Genomic DNA, 21,977 nt, shown 5'->3' on the forward strand with positions numbered 1-21,977 from the left:
AAGTCCACAGCTTTTCATGGGACTTTCCGGCTGGTAGCTAACGTTAGCTTTCTACGAACAGAGAATGTAAAGGAGCTGAAAACAAACTGTTTACCAAACTGACGAAGAAGGCCAACGCAGCAACAGTCTTTGTTTTTGTGGCACATATGCTATTGAAACACCAAAGGCCCTTTGCCTATGGCGCAATTGTAATAGAGGTGATAAGTAAGGCAGAATTTATGTCTGCTATTGGCGATGCAAAACTTGGTGCTATGAATAGCTCTCGGACACTCTCATTTTGTCAGATTAGAAATGGTTGGAGACCCCTGCTTTAAAATAAACCACAATATTTGCTCGCTTCTGAATAATCTATTTGGTAAAACCAGTCCTTAAAATGGCAAACATTTTTTACATAAAATCAGACATTGATGACGTTTCAGGACATATTACTCTCATACATATTACTCGAGAAGTACTCTTTGCTATTCTATACTTACAGACTATAGAGACAACCTAGAGTGCCCATTATAATAATGATCTAGAGTAGCTTTCAATATGACAGATCTCAGCTTGTCAGTCACTTGAAGTCACATTTGTTTCTTGGATTTGAGGTGTGGTGACTTGACCTGTAGTGATGCTACGAGAGGATAATGAAAAATACAACCTTTCTTTGTATACAGTACATTAAATATTGGGAAATCGTCTCTATGTGTTTCTGGAGGATGTCGGCGTCTATATATAATACAATGTGTAGGGCTGCCACTACACCCAAAGATATCCCCACATGGCCTTTGGTGCAGTTGAGACAAACACAAAGATACTTTTTCTTTCCCAATATTTGAAGAATCCTCAGATAAAAATGGACCTATTTTTTGTGTGCTTTGGACTTGTTGTTCTAAGGCCCACAGCAAGGATACTAGATTATAGAGGAGAGATCAGCAGAGACAGCAGCTTTATGCTGCTATTGTTTTCTGCAGCTCCCCCATGGACGCCTTACAGAGAGGACTGAGGAACTGGAGTTGCCGTGGGAGGAAAGTTGTGACTGACTGTGGGTGTGGCTTTGCTGACATAACCAACAGTTTGTTCGGATTGTGCCAAGATTGGAACTACACAGACAATCACAATCACAGTGTCAGCCCGACCACGTCAGGGTGTGGCTAGACTCATTAGAGTCAAATTTGGATCTGGTAGTGGTTAGACTTGACAGGTAATTTTAATAATTCTAGTGGGTCTGGATGATAAAATTACCTGTTAAGAAATGTGGATTGTATTATGAATTGGATGATGAACCAACATGATCTCATCCCTACTTGTCATATTTTGCCGCTTGGGCAGAAGCCCGCAGCGTCCTTTTGCGTAGTATCTTGTCGCAGAAGGTTTGTGCGTGGTTAACGTTGTGAAACGGTCGCGGTTAACATTGTAACACATGGTTAGCATTGTGAAACGGTGGTGGTTAGTTTTAGGCAACAAAACTTCTTGGTTATGGTTAGAAAAAAACATCATGGTTTAGCTTAAAATACGTACGCTTGTAACTAAACTTAGGCTATAGACGTAATGTGATTCAGTGAGTGATTTTTACTGTCGACGTATTGTCACTTGACATAACATTGTCAGTAAAGATTACTCAAGTTTTGTTTATTTAACCAATCCACCACCCCTCCCCCCACCCTTAGTGGACTGTTTCTTTGGACTTTTTCAACCTGGACCTGATTTTCCCATGTTTTTGTATCTAATTGACTGATGGGGACAACAATTTCTGAAATTGGTCCAGTATTGAGGTAAAGCGCTGTAGACAGCTGCTCACGAGCTGCAATATGGTGCTATCGGGGCAAGCTAGCACCGGCATTTACGTCCACTAAAAGTGCTTTTTTTTGCTCTGATTGTTATTATGGAAGAGCCTCGCTCAAGGAGAAGTCTCGTTCTGAAATCTGGCGAGGTGACGTGTTGCCAGAAGTCAACGGTGGTATAGTAGAATACATCCATGGTGGAAATGCGAGGGCCAGTCGGGCAGAGTTTGTTGTGTTGGAGTACAGTAACTGTAGCTTAGTGTTATCTAAAAGATTTTCAATGTCATGGCTGAATATTTAGATGATTTCGACAATGTGGATGAGGTCTTTAAAACTGATGGGCTTCCCTATTTATGAGAGCCAGATTATACGGATATTCAGATGGAGACGGAAATGTAAGAAAAATGTTTTATTTCTCTGTTGGGCTCTTTCCATAATGTTGTCAGACACTGATAATAACAATCTGAGCATGTCAGTGGCAAAAACAAGCACTTTTAGAGGACGTAACATTACATCGACACTGCCCGATGGTCGAGGTTGAAAAATACCGAAGTTACATTTTAATTCTACGTCCGTTGCTCTGAGCGTCTAACAATGGCACCGATGGGTTTACATTTGACTTTACATTGGGCGTTGAAAGCCCGGTGCATCTCATACGGATGCTAAAGGGTGTCTTGTGCGTCATATCCAGATGCCGAGGGTCACTGCCCAAGCGTCGGTATTTTACGCCCTGAAAATGAGACCAGGCTGCATAAACAATTGCATCATATGTTATGTTATGTCAGAATTGTTCAAATTAAACTATCTCGGTTTCATGATGACTCCCTAATGAATGTGAATCTCCACAGAACTGTATATAATCTGACATATCACACACAGCATATTCCACTCAAGTCGTACAACACAAGAGAATAACAACTGGATCTTCCCAATAAGTACTTCGTCTCATTCTGTAATGGGCTCATCCAACCGTAAGATCATCATCTGAGGTCCCCTTCCAGTCTACAATCATAGATGCAAGTCGCCCCGCCATCTGTTTGCCTTCAGTTTTTGGCTCAGACCTCAGTGCATTTCTGCAAACCTGAATTTTAACTGGGACTGATTTCAGAGGCAACATGCTCTTTTTAACAAACGACGACTCGGTTGCTGGACCTAAAATGGCTGAAAAAATAGCACTTTCTTTTTGCATATGACAAGTTAGCTGCCTTACAAACCTACTTTTTCTACTATTTCTGACTGTGGCTATGACACATCTGTTAGCACTCCTACCAGTCTGGTTCCTGTCTCTGATCTGACCTCTGTTCTAAAAGAGCATTTGAATTGCATGGCACTATGGGAAATGACAGATGCGGCATGTCTGCCAAAAGAAATGTAAATGCAGTTGACTTGATTATGGCTCCTGGCTTTGCTGGTATTGTTATTTTTGCGTCAGTGAATGCAAAATGCCATCAGTTGAGACTGAATTTGTCTCAGCCATGATGATACACTCTGCCCACAATAACGTGACAACCCCAAACTTTTGATACTTCCACCAGCCTAGGCTGACAGCTACATTACTATGCGATAGAAAACATGTCACATTTTAGTCCTCAATTTCACTCATCTCTTGAATTCAGTTCATTGCCATACAGTGCGGCTTGACAAGTTGTCTGGGAGAGTGCAATTCTGACAAAGATGAATGAATATAACCCCTCATGGGAAGGGTAGTTTTCTCGTCTGCTGCAACCCTGACTGGCGGCGGCGGTTCTTCCTACTCGCACCAGCCGAGGAGCTGGCCATTCAGCCATTAAGCGATCGGGCACGTGTGCGCTGACCTCTCAGGGCCGTGTTGTACACCAATTTGACTTGCATGCGAGGCATGTCTGCGCGTCCATGCTGACCCGATTCTGTCCTTGCTGTGACACACCTGCTCCCGCGCTTACCATAGCATTTGCATATTCAGATTTTCATCCCTACAACACGGCTAGCGAGGGACTGGAAAGGTGGTGGTGATGCCGGTGGTGGGGGAGAGAGAGAGAGAGAGGAGGAAAACAAAGAGAGACAGAGAACTGGAGTGCGGGAGAGGACGAGAGACACATGATGAGATGTTTTCTGAGTATGAAATGGGGAAAAAAAAGCGAGAAAAAGAGTGAAGCCAAATGTCAGACTGTTCAAATCTCGTCCGACTGGGGCGGTTGGGCTTAAAGACAGCTCCACGTGCCATCTGCTTGGGAAGCTGTTCACGCTGTACACTGGGACAAACATGGGCATCACACACATGCATAAGGGATTATAAACTATGAAATTATACCATTGAAATTCATTTTCCAGTTCATCAACAACAGCTCAAAAACTATTACAATACAGGTGTTTTATAGCTTCTGGCTTCATGGCACATGAGTTACAATCTACATTTAGAGCCCATCCCTGATGTATTTTACTGAATGACATTGAGGATTCTTTCACTAATAACTAATAAATGCATACTTATGTGGACATGCTACCATATTATACTATTTCATAGCCATTCATCGAAATTGGGGGAAATGAAGCTAGGAGTCTTGCTTATATAAACTAATATAGAGAGTCTCCACTTATGGTTCATTCAGTTTTTCTTACCCCTGTATCTGAAATCTGGTTGCTATAGGGTCACCACCAAAGAATTAGTGGTAGAACGGACATTTTTATTCGAATCAACGCAGCAGTAGGGTCATAGTGGAGGCCATTTTTATGTGTACCGTTGCCATATTGACCGTTGTGACAACTTTGTTCGGCTGGTTTTCTGAAACAATTGAGGCGTTGAAGCATGGTGGAATTAACAAGCTAGCTATAGCAACAAACACAGACTTTCCCCCTTGAGACTGCTGTTGGTGTCCCATGTGAAACGTAGTAATTTTAAGCCAAACTATGCTGTTTTTGCATTTTTGTTTTGTTTTGTTTCAATTTACAATGTTAACCACATGTTTAAAACTGTTTAAAACTGTTTAAAACTGCGACCATAATCTAGAAGGAAATATGTTTCCCTCAAAATATATTTTGGTTATGCAGTTAAGTTAATTGGGAACTAGGACTGTCAATGTTAATGTGATAATAACACGTTAACGCAAATTAGTTTTAATGCCATTCATTTCTTTAACGCATTAATGCAACTTGCAATTTTTAGGTTGTAGCGGGCTCAGATTCAAAGATAGAGTGAAAATACTGGTATCATATGAAACTAAAAAAAACTAAGGAATCCATTGGTGCCAACCATGCAATAATGCTACAAACATATGCTAAATTTTGGCAAGGAAATGCTGACATGGCCATTTTCAAAGGGGTACCATGACCCTCTGACCTCAAGATATGTGAATGAAAATGGGTTCTATGGGTACCCACGAGTCTCCCCTTTACAGACATGCCCACTTTATGATAATCACATGCAGTTTTAGGCAGGTCATAGTCAAGTCAGCGCACTGATACACTGACAACTGTTTGAGTTTGCCATGTTATGATTTGAGCATATTTTTTATGCTAAATGCAGTAACTGTGAGGATTTCTGGACAATATTTGTTATTGTTTTGTGTTGTTAATTGATTTCCAATTATAAATATATACATACATTTGCATAAACAAGCATATTTGCCCACTCCCATGTTAATAAGAGTATTAAATACTTGACAAATCTCCCTTTAGGTACATTTAATGCAGTTAATTTGTGATTAATTGTGATTGAATACTTTAATCGATTGACAGCCCTAATGGAAATGGACTTTTGTGGGAGACTGACCTCTAGGAGCTGCGTCGGTTCTCTTCACACTTTACAGCCCCACTGACATGTGCTCTGTGTCACCATAACAATTAACAACAATCTCCATTTCCTTTTGGACTAGTGAAATTACCACAGGACATTTCAATGACCCTTCTACTCCTATTTAATTTCTATGGTCACCACTCAAGAAAGAAATGTGGCCATTTAGCCAGAATTGGATCTTTTTTTTTCACACTGCAGCATAATCTGCACTGACCATAATGCCCGTGTGCCTGCATCAAAATCAGAGATTGTGAGCTGGGCTGAAGAGGAAATGTAGGAAATATAAATATGACTGAATGGAGAGAGACAGAATAAGCAAGGGAAAGGGAAATGAGGGTGTTATTAAAAGGGAGAAAGCACCCAGAAATGGATGAATCGTGAAGAGAGGTTGGCATTGGGAGACAGAAAGTGAGCATGAAAAGTCAGAGCGGAGGAGAGGAGGAGAGACGGGCCAAGAGATTGAAGTAGAAAGAGGGAGGGAGTGGCAGAGAAAAGGGGAGAGATGGAAAGGTTGTTGTCACAGCCCTGCGGCTTCTCCTGACAATCCCTCATCTTTACATATGATAATCTCAGAAGCCGCAAATGAGCCACTGCTGCACATATGAAACGCCAATAATCTCACACTCAACCAAAAGTGACAGGCTCGGTTAGTCACTGGGAGAGGCTCGTTGCTTGCTGCCGCTACTGAACATCGCCCGAAGATTAATCCTGACTGAATCACTCTCACGCAGTCTATCCGGGAAAATGCATTCAGGGACTGAATGAGAAACAACATTCACCTGTCAATACTTTGAATGTTGAAACCACAGCCTCCCGAAGAATTTGCTTCTCTGATCAGTGTCACATTTCGGCACACATTTTCCGAGTGAACAGACTGCAGTGTCACATTTTGTTCTCATACTGCATGATGTTGCATCTGGAAGTATGATGATCAAGCAATATAGCAGGAATCACGAGATGCATGCAATGCTCGAAGTGGGCCGGTGCTCACCGGTACGCAGTACCGGCACTTCTGCATTTTACTCCTTAGCATATTGTGACTTTTTCTTGCGCACTGGCACTTCTCACAAGCTGACGGTACTCTTTTCTGCCCTCTCCTTATCAGATTCTCTGGAAGATTCATGATGGCGATTCATAATGGCACAGCACCGGTATTTGCACCGAGCCTCAAGCATTAAAAACTATGTGGAGAGCTTCTGGACGAACCAATGCACGACATAGGGGAGGGCGAGTGAGAACGAGGGTGCTGTAATTTATCAACACAATGTTACAGTGTTCATGTCCTTTTTGTAAAAATATTTAGTTAACTGTTCATCATAATTTTTTTTTATTTGTGAACAAATATCATTATTTAAACAATATTTAAAAGTTTTCTGAATCTACTCTTTCAGGGCAAACATTTCCAGAATAATTACATGTTCAGACAAAGGCTGTGGTATGTGTAAATAGTAAAATAATCATTTGACTAATAATAATAATTATGGTCCAAAATGATGTAAAATTGCATAGTTTTCAGTCAAAAACCTTCAAATGTTCTTGGGGGAGGACTCTTAAACCCAATATCTCCTAGTATCTTTTATTCACTGTAGAAATTCAGAATGTGTCTCTTTATCGTGCTGCATAATATGTAGGAGCATCCTGACAGGGACACTGCTCCTAAAACCTGAATGATACCCAACTACAGGCAACTAATAACACAGGAAAACACTTTAACTATTAACACTATGGGTAAATATACAAACACATCACCTTAACCCTATAATGTTCCAGTTGGAATATCATTGGAGTATTATAGGCCTGCTATAGAAGATGCATAGCCAAAATATAATAATATAGCAATAAAACCACAACTAATTATGACTGATACAGTATAACATGCTTAAAGAAATAATAAATTAATAGGAATAAGTTGCATTAGATTGCTGATACCGGCTGATACACACGCCGACATGTGAATAAGAGCAGTACCAGCACTTATTTTTTTACCACTTCACTGGACGCATGAAACACACACTCAAAGCTAGTCATGAAATACTTACTGTTCTGGTTCTGTGTGTTTTTCATCATGCTTGGATTTTCTGTTGGAAACAAAGAGAAAAAAGAACAACTGAGATGACCAAAAACTGTAGCCGTTGCTGAGAGACAGAGTGACTCAGTGAATGAAGGGGGGAATTAATAAGAGGATAAAGAAGGAGAAAGAGAAAAAAAATAGTCATCTCCGACAGAGATTGCGGCTTTCTAATGAAGCTGAACACCAAAGTTCCGGAAGCACATGTTAAATGGCACATCCCCAGTGAGAAACACTGGGCCCTGTTAATGGAACTGGGAACACAGAGCACTGCACCAGAACAACCGGGACGCTTTTGGCAGCAGTGAGGTCAGGCAACTACAGCTGTGGCCAGACTGGTCTGGGAAAGAGGTTTGGAGAAATTGACTCCACCTTTAATAAACAGCACCGACGTCTGCCCCTACACAATACACTCTGACGATGTGTTTTCAAAGTTCTCGGAGGGATAAAGTAATTGCAAAGGAAGAAGCAGGAGGGCTCGCAGAGTATTAGCAACACGCCTAAATTCCACTTTGCGAGCTACTTTTTTTTTTTTCTGACTTCACATATGAGCAGGTGGAAGCTACAGCACAGTGTGAAACTCTTCTGGTCTCGCTGCAACCACATTAACATAGCAGCTCCTCTGAGAGGCGCAGGGAAATTAGTGTGTGCACTCTGCATATGCACGCTCGTGTTTGCTTGCCCCTGCGAATTTGCATAAGCATACATATCTGCGTGTTTCTGCATGTGTGTGCAGTTTGGTGTGTGTGTGTGTGTGTCACTGCCTGGCTCCTCAGTGCTGACTCACTTCACAGTAATCTCGGAAGGTATTATCACCGAGGATGGCTAAAGATGTACATCATCAAGACGCGAGTGCGGCCCGTCGTCAGTGGAGTCTCTATAGCAAGCCGTCATTATACTCTATTATTCCTGATGATTTATATTGAACACTTTGCCAAGCGAGCAGAGCCCCCAAATACTTCCATCTCTTCCCGCCCCCGGCGGAGAGAGAAGTGTCTCATCTCAAGGCCACGGGGGACGGTGCCAAGGTCACTTAATCACCATTTACTTCCCCTAAGCGTGAGTGGAAGCAATCTACAAGGAGCAGGCAGACAGATGGGCCATACTAGGCACGTAGCCGATGACACCTGAGGGTGCATCAGGGTGTTAAATAGACATTAGTGCTCTTCCTAGCAAAACGCCTCCCAAGGTAACGCCTCCCTAAAGTGGCACTTTCCCCTTAAAGTGCGTGCTTATTAGGCCCGCCCAGTAATTTGTACATTTGTGACATACTTAAAAACCTGTTCACAGGAGTGTTTCGGGCGGAGGATTTAAAAAAAAAAATAAAATGATGGATACAATATTCTTTGTTGCAGACTCGAAGTACGAAAACGGTTACGACCTGATGTACGTTAATAAGGCACTGCGGGGCTAAAGTGCATGCGTGTGCGTGCAACTCGCATTTTTACATTTTGAAAAACTATTTCCCCTGTTTCTCTTGTGTGACTTGACTTCTGTATAGCACAAGTGTCAAAAGCCCTTTTCATGCCATGGGATGTGTTAACATTGCTGTCTTTATCTATATATAGTAATGCCTTCTGGGCTTTCCAACATAGGTCTCCGTTATGTAAAATGTTTCGTAATGGCTCTACTCCAACATGACACAGCCATTACGGATAGAGCTGCAATGCTGTTGCACATGGTATGCAGGAGGGATTGGAAGCCCTGCAGAGGGACACTGGTGGAACATAATGACGTCAAGGAAGAAGTGTTCTCAGTTCTTCTACGGGCTGCATCGACGATGGATTTTACAACTTATTTTGTAGTTGAAGCCTTAATTAATGATCATTGTGAGCAGTTGTGCAATGTAACAAAGTAATAATTAGGGCTGTCAAAGTTAACGCAATAACGCGTTAACGAAAATTAGTTTTAATGCCACTAATTTCTTTAACGCATTAACACAACTTGCGATTTTTTTCAGTTGTAGCGGGCTCAGTTTAAGAGCTACATAGAGAAGATACTGGCATCATATAAAACTATAAAAAAAACAAGGAATCCAATGGTATCAAGCATGTCATACTAGCTTTTTGTGAAGGAGACTAAATAACTCTCCAAACTTATGCTAAATTTTGGCGAGGAAAAACGTATTCAAAGGGGTCTCTTGACCTCTGACCTCAAGATATGTAATTGAAAATGGATTCCAAAAGTCTCCCCTTTACAGACTTGCACACTTTATGTCCCCTGCATATCTATGACTACGAGGGAAAGAAAAACTGGATTTTATTCTTAAAATCCTTTAAGTTGTGAAGACCTAGTTCTTCTTCAAGTGTAATGTAGCCTCCATTTTTAAGGTGGAGTACATGTTCAAAAGAATAAACTTCATAAACATCAAAATTATGACATGCTTGCTTTTTTATCAGCATTTACTTGTACTTTCAATACTTAAGTACATTTAATATCAGAAAATTGCTTTTGATACTTAAGTGCAGTAAATATCCAACACTTTGAGACTTTTACTCCAGTAATATTGTAATAGGTGACTTCTACTAAAGTCATTTTCTAGTTATATATCTGTACTTCCAATCAAGTGTGGCTTTCAGGTACTTCATCCACCACTGATTGCGAGTGCGAGGGAGGCTTGCCCCTGCTTTTCACTCATGGAAACCCCCAAATTCAAGCACTTCGATACATACTTAAATTCCATAATTCATTAGATAGAATAAATAAATATGATGCCTAATTTATACAAATAATGTCTGCATATTTAACACTGTGTGTGTGCGGTAGCCTTTCCGTTCATGTGACTGAAGTCGTGTGTGATTGACATCGGAACTTTTACGGAAAAGTGACCTATTCAAACATGATACCATGCCAAATTACGATGACATTTTACATCTGAAAAGGGCTCAAGAAGCCAACACCCGTTTAGCTTTGGTAGAACGTATTTGATTTAAACTCCCCACATTGATAGAGCTGTCTGATGAGGCTCAGAAAGGCAGATCCCACTTCTTCCAGGAGTGTCCAGAGTAAACAGATCCAGAGGAGCAAGACACACGGATATAATAGAGTCTGTAAGCAATCCAGCTCCCACATCAACACCAGTAAATGAACTACTTCCAGGTTCCGATGAACACGTTACCACGGTTTGGCCATTGAACAAAGTGCTTTTCTAACACTGTCAACAACAAAGGTCCTTTGATTTCATCATGGGCCTTTGATGCCACTGTTGGCTCTGGGTGTTTAAGTGAAAGCAGTATAAGACATCTCATTGATGGAATAGTGACTAAATCCCCTGCCAGAGAAGAGTTATCCTCACTAAGTGCAGCCTTAAAAAAGAATGCGTTGTTGAGCCAATTAGGAATACAATCTCTTATTAATCACACACTTAGCTGCATTAATGATTCATACCTAAAGCGGTCATATAAATCTCTTAAGTATTTTTCGAAGATACTGTAGATACATGAAATGAATTTTGTTGAATTATGTAATTTTCTGTGACATTTAACTGTGTAATTGTATAAGTGTTCCAGATAATTCTTGTGGACCCAAGTTGTGCAGTCACACACAAAAAAAAAAATGTTTCATATTCATCGTCTTCTAAATAATTAATCAAACTTAAATGTGATTTCAGTTTAAATGCTAGTGTAGTAGCCACTCCGGAACGGGGCCAGGGCGTGTTGCCGAATTGAGCATACATACCAAAGACTATGAGGCGAGTGTGCGTATCCGTGGAGCCCAGAGGATTCTGGGCCGTGCAGCGATACATGGAGCCGTTGAGCTCGGCTGGCACTCTCTCCAGAATCAGCTCCTTGCCCTCTCGCTCGGTGCTGCCATCCAGCAGGCGGCCCCCCACTCGCGTCCAGGTGAAGAGGGGCTCGGGGAACACCTCATTCTATCAACACCCAGCACCCACATGGGATGGAGAGAAAAAAAGGGAGAGAAAGGAGTAGGAAAAAAGATAGAGGGAAAGGAGGGTGAGAGGGTGGTGGAGAAAGTCTGTGAGTCTTAGCCAAGAGATTAAGAGCAAAGGATACATGAATAATACAAGCTCCAATTTCCCCCAATGCAATGGCAAGTTAACAACATGCATTAATAATCAACACTTCACTTTACAACAGTTTTTTTCTCCTCACATTTTTGAGCCCTCCAGAGAACAACCCCCGATTTAAAAATATAACCCTTCATAGAGCAGTATTTCATTCATATCATATATGTACAATTCCACCTCTGAAGTTTAAGGTTTTGATTCTTCTTCTTTCTTCTCACACCACAATCCCTCCCTGACACACACACACACACACACACTCTTTCTCTCCTACATTACCAACAGTGGACTGTCATTCTACACTGACAAGTGTGGGACACTATTTAATAAAAAAAAGATTAAAAGCTGGTTAATGTCTAGCAGCTGATATGTTAACAATGTCAGCAAAAACAAATTCCAAAATAATAGTGATTTAATGAAAACTATTACAGATGATTTAGCTCAAACAGTGCTGGTTAAAAGTGTGACACACTCAAGTAACTGCTCTGAAGATCTTGATGGTGGCAGTGTGATTGTAATATTAAAAATGAGCATTATTTTTCTCAGTAGAATCATTCATTTGGCTGTTGTCTTTTTCTGTCATTATTTTCATGTACAGTAAAAGTGTAAAAGTGATTTTCTTTCTGTAATGTGCATCAAAAAATAAATTGCATTTCTGAATGAGTAGCTTGGGGATACAAGTAGATTTTAGTAGATTTGTAAAATTAAAAAATAATGTCTAGTGATAGTCTGATGTTATATGTGTTTTGAGTGATTCATTTAAATGAAAATAAATGGCCTTACTGCTGACCATTTTATTTCTTTTTTATCCTGATTGTTTTTTTTCTTTTAGATTTAAATATATCCCCTGTGTTCACAGTTTGAAGCTTGAAACTAGTAAATTACTTAATAACAAATCATCTAAAAATTGTTTCCTTCAGTGCCTGTTAAATAGCCCCATTGTGGTCTGAACGCCTAGCTGGAGCTGAAAGCCATTCACATTATCGCGAATGTGAAAAAAACCCAATGTGCATTGGTGAGTTAGTTGTTTAAAATACCGGCTCCGGTCTGCGGGGGGCAGTGCTGAGTATGAATTCACACACCAGCAAGTCCCCTCTTGGATAAAATTTAAATAAATTCACCAGAGGGCTTTAGCCATTTTAGCAGGACTCAAAGCATGACTAACAGTGGACCTCCAAAATGTCCCCTGTTGGCTCGCTGGTCCACTGTTGTTGAATGTGCAACGACACCAAGGTCTACTGTTGGATAGCTAAACAAGTCTACACACACACACACAGTATAGTGACACACACTATATCTTCTTTTCCATTCATTTGATACACTCTTGGAATAAGTCGGCAGAGCAGACCTTCAGTGCACAAGGGTTTCCTCTGACCTTACATCAAAGGAAATAGCACCACATTGTGATATCAGAAGTACTTGACATATAGCAAGAAAAAAAGGGCATATCTACTCCTAAAGAAATGATTAATTTACGAGATTTGAAGTCTGACCTCAGTGATAAAGAGAAATCAACAATATGACCTCATATTGTGTGATTAACACAGTGAATGAAGTAGGTCTAGAGTCAAGTACCTTCAAGTGCTATAACTAACTATATTGGAAAAGTTTACCCCTGAGTTCATTTTGGTAAACTCTGCTGAAGTACAGCTTGAGGTGCATAACCTCAGGCAGAGCTAGTTTATTAATTCACAGAAGTGAAGTGAATCAGGACAGAGCCAATAAATCCAGCTTGTGTAACTTTAATCGGAACTCTATTAAGACTGCATAAAAACACATCTGAATATGAATATCCTTCCTTCGTGGTCTTTACAGCACAAGCGACCGTTACTGTCAGATGTCAACATCCCTCTCCATTGATTCAATAAGTGCCCGTTTTGGAATCCTACCCTGAAGCAAGCAGTATTTGTACATTTTGTTCGCATGCACCCAAGTTCAAATGGTATCATTCTCACATGCGCAAATAAACCAACACTTCAGAGTTCAGATAAACTGCTATAATCATGCTTGGTGTAAAAGTGTCCTTGACAGCTTGAAGTGACCTACTGAAGTAGTTGTGAATTGTCTAACCTTTCAAAATAAATGTTAATAAAACAGTTCTCCGAAGGTCTGTGTTTAAATCATGACAGAGGTTAAATGAGTTAGTAGATTGAGCCAGGCTCTTGGGAAAAGGTCACATTAAGATTAAAAAAAAAACCACTAACAGGGATTTAAGTGAAAACTTCCTGTCACATAACCCCCAAGAGCATAGAGTCTAAATAAGAAAAAAAAAAAGGTCTGTGCACTGTGCTGCTGAAACCATCAATGTACTATTTAATCTCATGCATAGAGCAATATGAAAAAGAAAGTCTAAGTAAAAACCACGCTGTAGGATGATCATCCATAATATATTCCTAAAACAATAAACCAGAGGGGAAACTGGCATCTTATTTTATCAGAAAGGCGGGAGGCAAAATTATCAGTCTTGACACACAATCTTATCTACTTGTGGGACCCTAAAGCCTATAGTTCCAGTGGAAGATAAGGGAAATTTGCTTTCTGATCAGTCTGCATGCGCTGATGCCTATACTGCCAAAGGGCCCGACTGGCTGTACGCCACAGTCAAGCCTGTTTATAATAACCAACAGTGTTCAAAGAAAAACTTTAGAAGAATCCCGAGGTCATTTGGCAGACACAAATATACCAATCTGTGCAGTCAATACCTTGGTGCACCAAACCAAAAACAATATAGAACATTAGTTTTACACGGAAATGTCTCAGAAGAGTGAAATAAAATCAAACAACAAATCAGACTTTTGTTTCCTAGAGATTCCTGGAGCAGATACTGAGAAATAACACAGGCAATCTGTGCTTTGGACCATTAGCAGGTCCTATATCAGGATTAGCCCTATCCTCTTCACCTGACTCCACCTGCCTGGCTTTAATGTGTCAATCCTGTCAAAGAGATCAAGACCATTCACACTGGGGACATGATCTTTTTTGGCAGGGGATGACAGTGACACAAAACAATCTCTTTGTTGGAATCTTGAGCTCTGGCTTTGGGATTATGGAGCAGGCAGTCGGAAAGCAGCAATAATTACACCAACTATGCTGCCTGATAAACATGGTCATTGGATAGACTTCAGTCTTTCATTAACAAATTAATCTCTTAAAGTTTATTCTAGGGCTGTCAAAGTAACGCGATGAAATCTAAATGCAAATTTGTTTTAACGCAACTAATCTCTTTAATGTGTTAACACAATTTGCTATTTTTAATTAACCTCTTAAGAATCAGCTGCTAATCAATCTTTTGGAGGAGGTAGCGGGCTCAGTTTTATATCTAAATGCAGTACCTGTGAGGGTTTCTGGACAATAATTGTCATTGTTTTGTGTTAATTGATTTCCAATAATAAATATATACATATACATATATATACATATACAAACATTTGCATAAAGCAGCATATTTGCCCACTCCCATGTTGATAAGAGTAATAAATACTGGACAAATCTCGCTTTAAGGTACATTTTGAACAAATACAAAATGTGTGATTAATTTGTGTTTGAGCACGATTAACTACGGACAATCATGCGATTAATCACGATTAAATATTTTAATGAATTGACAGCCCTAGTTTATTCATTTCAGCTAAGATTTTCATTTTCTAAGGCTTTATAAAACAGCCTGACAGCCTTTTATTTTATTTTACAGACTGTATACCTAAACCAAAATGTTAAAAAGAGAATCCAAATGTTCAGTTATATGCATATTTGAAAAGATGAAAAACATGTCTATGCACAACAGAGTGGTCAATCAAGAAGAAAATGAACAACACATATGCACAAGTCACAACACATAACAACACATATGCACAAGTCACAATATGGCCATTAATTTTCTTAAAACCCCATGCACTTACCCCAGGCGATCCTACCTGGAATCCTTGCACAGTGATGCGCACCGTGTCCCCTACCTTTGCTCTAGTGGGGGACATGAAGAGTTTAGGACCCTTAGGAGCAGCTGAAAAGAGAAAAAAAAGACAAGGAGACAAAAGGTCATCGTACCGAGCATGGAGAGCAAATCCTGCCGGACACCTGTTTTGTCACAGAGGGAGAGAGACAAATACAATTTCCTGTCAATTAAGGTCGCGGGGCGAGAGGCGGGGGACCCGCAGGTCCTTTCATCCAGAGGACTGTGCTGGATTTATTCCCCCTTGGAGAGAAAAGGAACTAAATTGGGTAGATACTCATTACCAGAGGAGAATGCAGTGCACCGGGTGGAGTGTGGAGGCAGCGAGATAAGGGACACTCGGGGAGCTAATTCCCTTGTCTTGGTGTGGACGGTAGCACCCAGATGGCTTTCATTTGGACCATCTAAAACAATGGGGCGCAAGCAGGAGAGGGAGCAGGCATATTCTAATATTCTGATTGTGAGGGGCTGGTGATTGTCCCGCGTATGTAGTGTCGAGATAAAATGACTGATTTGAATAATGTTATAAAAAAGGTAAGTCATTTCATTATGGCTAAACTGCACAGTTTACTGCACCAGGCCCATATAAGCAGGTTCTGCACGATTTGAGATGATTAACAATGACGCTAAAGATAACGGCTCCGCACGCTGAGGGGTTCCATATGTTAGACAAACCAACTGAGCGGCACATGCAATGAGAATCAAGCTAAGGGCATCCCATCAATAACGCCTGTACAAGTCTACCCCGGGAGTTCTTCAATTAATTTGATTCGAACTCTCAATATAAATCACGCTCGGTGCTTGTTTTCATTGATAAGTTAAACCAAAGGATACATAAATAAACAGACAAATGACCTCAGTATTTAGCTATTAATCTGGCAACAAAGTGTCCACTGTGGCTAATGGAGCACGGCCTTTTCTTAGGCAGCCATTGACTACAAGCCTGCATCAGACTAATGGATTAGGAGTCATATCTGTAAACAGGATTGAGCATGTGCCATTGCTCATGCAGTGTGTATCACGTCTAAGGATCGTTTTATAAAACAGAAGCAAAAGCATTTGAATTGCATGAAATAGAAATGGAAAGAGCAGATATTCAAATTTCGGAAAATATTTCAGCACCACTAGACAACTTGTTATTCTGCATAAACTGCTCCATTTGTCCAGAAAATCAGCACATAGCAGTCCAAACTGCTACAAAGTCTAAGACATTTTGGAATAAGTAGTTTTTTTTTTCATATTAAAAGGAAAACATCCATGTATTTATACTGGCAACCCAACCAAAGACATAATGTGAGCGGTTTGACATGGCTAAGTGTTCCACCTCATGCTGAAGATGGATGGCATTTCACAAGCTAGTTTTGGCATGGCGGTGTGAAGCACTATCCTTCCACTGCCCACACACTAACGGAAAGGGTATTTTTAAATACTGGTGTCATGGCATCACGTGGAGCTTGCAAGGCATATGGCCCGGCAAGATGATGGCTGATTTCTGGGATTCGCTCCAACAGTGACAGTTGGCATCCTACGTCACAACCTTTGATTAGGGCAGCATGCGGTGCGATGGACATAACGCAGCCTCTCTCTGAGGGCGAGTGGGGCCTCGCAGGGGAAATGAGCCACGGTCCCACAAGACCGTCACCTTCTTCGGTTTGCAAGAAGGAACTGTTATCACCTCAGGCCGGGTCAGAGAATGAACATACCCTCCAGAAAAACAACTGCGCACCATGCATCAGGTGTACTTTGATACCAAGCCAAAACATCAACAGGTCCGCCCAGCTGCGCAACAGACTTAAAGCAGTGGAAGGGAGCCTGTCACATTAGCTGGGTGACTGATTTCTTTGAAAAAGGAGAAGCTTGAGAGGCATGCGACCGAATTTAAAAGGCCTGACTGACTGCTGGATCGCTCTATCGTGGCAAATCCGGCGCTGTGTAATGTCTTTCACGGATAGACTAGTTGACCCAAAGCAGGGAGATAAGATAGATTGATGAATGTGGAAATGAGCTGCAGGTGAACACTGACACAAACAACATACTAAGTACAGATAATAAATATTCACAAACAGATGCACACGCATTTACATACAAATAACCACACACACAAACACACGCATGGATCACAGACGCCTTCCTGAAACTGGGCATCTGCTCTTTGATTATCACGGTCTGGCAAAGCAATGACTGGGAGATGTGAGGAAGCCTGGATCCCCGTCTCACTGCTGTACAGTGCATGAAACGAGAGAAATGAATTCCACTACTTGTCTAATGATGTTGAATAATAAACACCTTAGCTCATCGAAATCCAAAGCAGAGAACTTCTTCTTTTAATTATTAAGATGCACTGTGTTCATGAATACAATCCAGGCATGCAGAATGCACCAGCCTCATGATCTCATAGAGGTGTAGCACTTTTTTTGGACCACCCCACAAGGCCCGGCGCCAGCATTAGGTCTATTTGTATGGCGAGCACGGAGCCATTCATGAATATTCATGAAGAGCAATACAACATGGGTCGATTGTCAGACTGTCGCTCCATCTTGTGTGGCAATATTAAATCTCTGAAAGATTTATTACTTATGGGCACTGCAAATACCTCCTCTTCATTTCCTGACCAAACACACCTGAGAGAACAGAGAGAGTGTGTATATATACAGTAGGACAGATACTGAATGCAATTATCCAGTTATGGCTAATAGAAATGAATAGGGTGTGTAAGTGATGGGAATCATTTGGTGAGCTGTTTTTACACAGTCACATTCAATTAGAGTTCAACAATGGTCAAATACTCTAAAAACATGGGAGCCGCTTTGGCTAAGATATGAGCCAAATGAAATTTCCATTGTACATAACCTCCGACCTGAATTACAACCCTATTACTTTTTTATATATTATTCTATTCCAAGATGGATAAAACCCAAAGCAGGTCTGCGAATGCTTTGAATTTCAAGTGTGCTCCAATTAGAATCAACAAACACACATTTTTTGTTCTCTTTTCTGTAGGTGGTGGGGGAAAAAATGTCTGCTCCTTCCATCTCTTTAAAAGAACAAAGGTAATGATAAATTAATGCCTTCAAACACAGCAGAGAGAAATGCTTGTCAAAATATTAGCGCCTTTGACGTTTAGCAAGAGTTTGACGGGGCCTATTCCCCTGAGGGTGTGTCATCTGTTTTATCATCAACATGTGAAAGAGGCAAAGAGCTGTTAGACTCTTTACTGCAATACTTTGTCTGCAGAAGACAGCTCATGCCATTATACCTTCAGCTGATGCGGCTGTCTCCGTATTGCATGTGATGTACTATATTTCAATCTATTTGGGATATGATGGTGACAGTTATTACATTTTAAAAGACAATTTTCTGGTATGAGATATTCCCGTTTGAAAAAAGTGCCAATACCAATTGCGACAACTGGAGTTTAAATAAGAGCTAAACTGCTTGTTTAGACACTGGATCCTCTCCTGTGCTTAGATATGATTAAGTGATTTAAAGGATAAGGCAGGCAATATTTTATATTTTACTAAAGATCAACAAATTTCACGAAAAGACCAAAACCAACAATATAGCCACAAGTGGAAATTCAGTTGTTCAAGCCAACACAAATTGTTAGAAGTTGAAAGCTGCTAGGGGTCTAGACCTTTGACACTTTCCGACACCGGCATTAAAGATAACTAACATGTTTTATGACAATCTGACAGACGTTCATTCATTTGACCTAATATGTTGCATTTGTAGCTCCCTCTAGTGGCCAATTTGAATGAAACATTCAGGGTATGTTTCCAGTACTTACAATATGTGGATATGTCCTGCAAGTTTCGTGATGATTGACCCAATGGTTGAGGAATTAGGTCTATTGATGTCCTGAGCCACGCCCTTGTAAAGCTCATTGGTCAATATCGTCAAAACACAATGACATATCAAGAAGCTTTTGCTATGTTTTGATAAGCTTAGCCCAATAATGATCCACAGAAAATGTGGTACAAATCAGAGTTACGGTTTAGGAGGAGATGTCCAAAATGTGCAAAAAAAAAAAACAAAAAAAAAAATAGCAGAAAATCTAGTCAGGTGGATTTTAGTAGTCCGGGAGGCTTTTTTTGTAGAGTGAATGAGGATGGATATCTGTAGCAAGTTTCATGCAAATCGGATTCACGGCGTAGGAGTTATGTCTTCTCAAAGTTCAAAATTTAATTATAGCACCCCCGTCACGGTCGATTCGGGGGGCACATTTGTTGAGCAGCATTTGCACACAATTTCCAATCATTGGTGAAAATGTCATATGTCTACGATGTACCGTCTCACGGGTATTTCCACAAACATTTCTGAAGAAAAAAACCCCCAGCAATTATGGTTTTGCGCCCCTTTGGAACTTGAACCCCAAAATATATTAATCACACTAACAAGTTGTGTGTAAAACTATCAAAAACACATCAATGAGCCACACTGATGCAATGGGAGAAATGGTCCTTTATTACTTTTTGACTCAATCCCACACACACACCGTCCTGCTGATATAAATTCTCACTAGTACTACAAATGAAGATAGTGCCAGACAAATGCACTATTTACATCTTGTTTGGGTAATGTTTGCTAAAAAACTACAGTGCCCAGCAGTCTTTGTTTTTAATACCCCACTTTTCTCAAAAATGAAACTGTACAGCATATGTATGAACTGTTTTTAAATATTTATGTCTTAATTAGGAACCAAAAGGCTTGGGGCTGAGTGTCATAGACTGGGTTTTGGTCTTTAGATGAACAGGTGATGGATCAAAAAAGCAAATTAAAGCAAGAATCAAACAAAAGATCCACACACTGTATTAAAAGCTCGTAGCAAGTTTAAGTGTGCAATGTTTCGATCTCACACTGATGTTCATCAGGCATTGTCAAACCAGCATCACAAAGCAGAGCAAGCAATATATAAACACAAACCCATTCATCACTTAGGTGATTGTGATCTGACTGATTGAGACACAATCTATTCTCAAGCTGGCCCAAATCAGAGCGGAGCTGAACGATGCTGTCTGATACTCCAACATGACAGAGCTTGCCTCTTTGAAAAGCAACTAGAAACATTAAGATAAATATTAAACAAGCATATATCAAATATAACTATCAAGTCAAATAAATATATCATAAATTTCATTGAAAAAAAACAGACAGTTATCTTAGAAACTACTATCTAGAAAAATGCATAGAAAAGGTAGAAAAATATTAAATAATAGTATTTTAATATTGGCCCTAAAAGAAAAAAAAAAATATTTTCTTTTTCAGGAATACAGGCAAGTTCAGCTTAGCAATAGGCCAACATTTGTATTAATATCTACATATTAAACACAATATATAAGAGGTTGACTCAAATTTATATAATAAATTACAAAAATCATTAAAAATTATCATTTTTGTCTTTCCAAGGGATTTGTTGACTATAAGAAATGTATAAAATAATGCCAGCCTAGTCCTTTGAGCTGTTCTGCACTAGATATCTATCTGTGAGTGCACTCCTCTCGTCAGTCTGAACTGAAAACTGACTGATTCAAAAGGTACAACAGAAAGGAGTGTCCCTTCCTCACTAATTGAGACCCTGTAGATTCACCCTATTTACCCAGATATTTATATGGATTCTGGCAGCAAATCTTCTTGGCAAACAAAAAGGGAAGAACTGAAATTAACCCAAAATATAAAACTTTTTTTTCTCTCAAGCTATAAGCTCTCAACTATATGTGAGTGCACCATGAAAAGAAAGCTGGACTAATGGATGGTTCAACCTGCTGTCACAAGATTACCTGCCAGATCTATCGATCTATCAACCAAATTCAGATCAAATTCAGTGCCATATAATGGTTTTTTTTTTTTTCTAATTTCCAAAACATTAAGCTTTTTTACGTTTATTCATCACCCTGGTGCGTAAAGGCCTTAACAGTTAAGGGGGGCCAGTGTGTAGCATTTAGGCAGCCGATTAGACTGTTGTCAGGCTATGAAATAGACGTTAGCAGTCGCTCTAAGCCCCATAGATGTGGGTCAATAGGGGCCTGCTACACCCACTAGTAGGTTTTATCATCTATTCACATGGTAGAGCACCAAAATAAGGCATTAAAGAAGACAACAGCGACCTCTATAGCGACCGTAGTAATTATGACAAGAGCAGAAGCGGAAGTCAGGCGCTGTAGTATAGACAGTATGAAACTCAATGAGGGGTGGAGGTTGGGGAAGATGGATGGGACACAGGTTTTTTTCTCAGGAGAATGGAGTTTGCATCCCGTGTAAAACCAATAAAGTTTTGTTGCCTAAACCTAAAGACCTTTTGGTTTGTGTTCAAAACGTGAGGAGCTGGTCCTCTTCACGGAGTCTGCTATGTTGCACCGCCATGTTTCTAAAGTAGCCCAGAAAGGACAAACCAAACACTG

At 40.3% G+C, this 21,977-nt stretch overlaps 1 protein-coding gene across 3 annotated transcripts in view; it reads right to left on the bottom strand.

The window, feature by feature from the left end:
- igsf21a (immunoglobin superfamily, member 21a) overlaps window positions 1-21,977 on the bottom strand; it is a 237,776-nt gene that overhangs the window by 1,877 nt on the left and 213,922 nt on the right. Inside the window, exons 7-9 of one of the 3 annotated variants that reach the window (XM_037770679.1) lie at window positions 15,584-15,630; window positions 11,285-11,477; window positions 7,578-7,616 (exon numbers count right to left, since the gene is read on the bottom strand). In XM_037770679.1, coding sequence (XP_037626607.1) covers window positions 7,578-7,616; window positions 11,285-11,477; window positions 15,584-15,630 — 279 coding nt within the window. Of the gene's footprint in view, window positions 1-7,577; window positions 7,617-11,284; window positions 11,478-15,529; window positions 15,631-21,977 lie in introns of all 3 variants that reach the window. The other 2 variants (XM_037770670.1, XM_037770662.1) reach the window with 2 other exon arrangements.

This window comes from Sebastes umbrosus, chromosome 1, assembly GCF_015220745.1.
Source record: "Sebastes umbrosus isolate fSebUmb1 chromosome 1, fSebUmb1.pri, whole genome shotgun sequence".
Lineage (NCBI taxonomy): Eukaryota > Metazoa > Chordata > Actinopteri > Perciformes > Sebastidae > Sebastes > Sebastes umbrosus.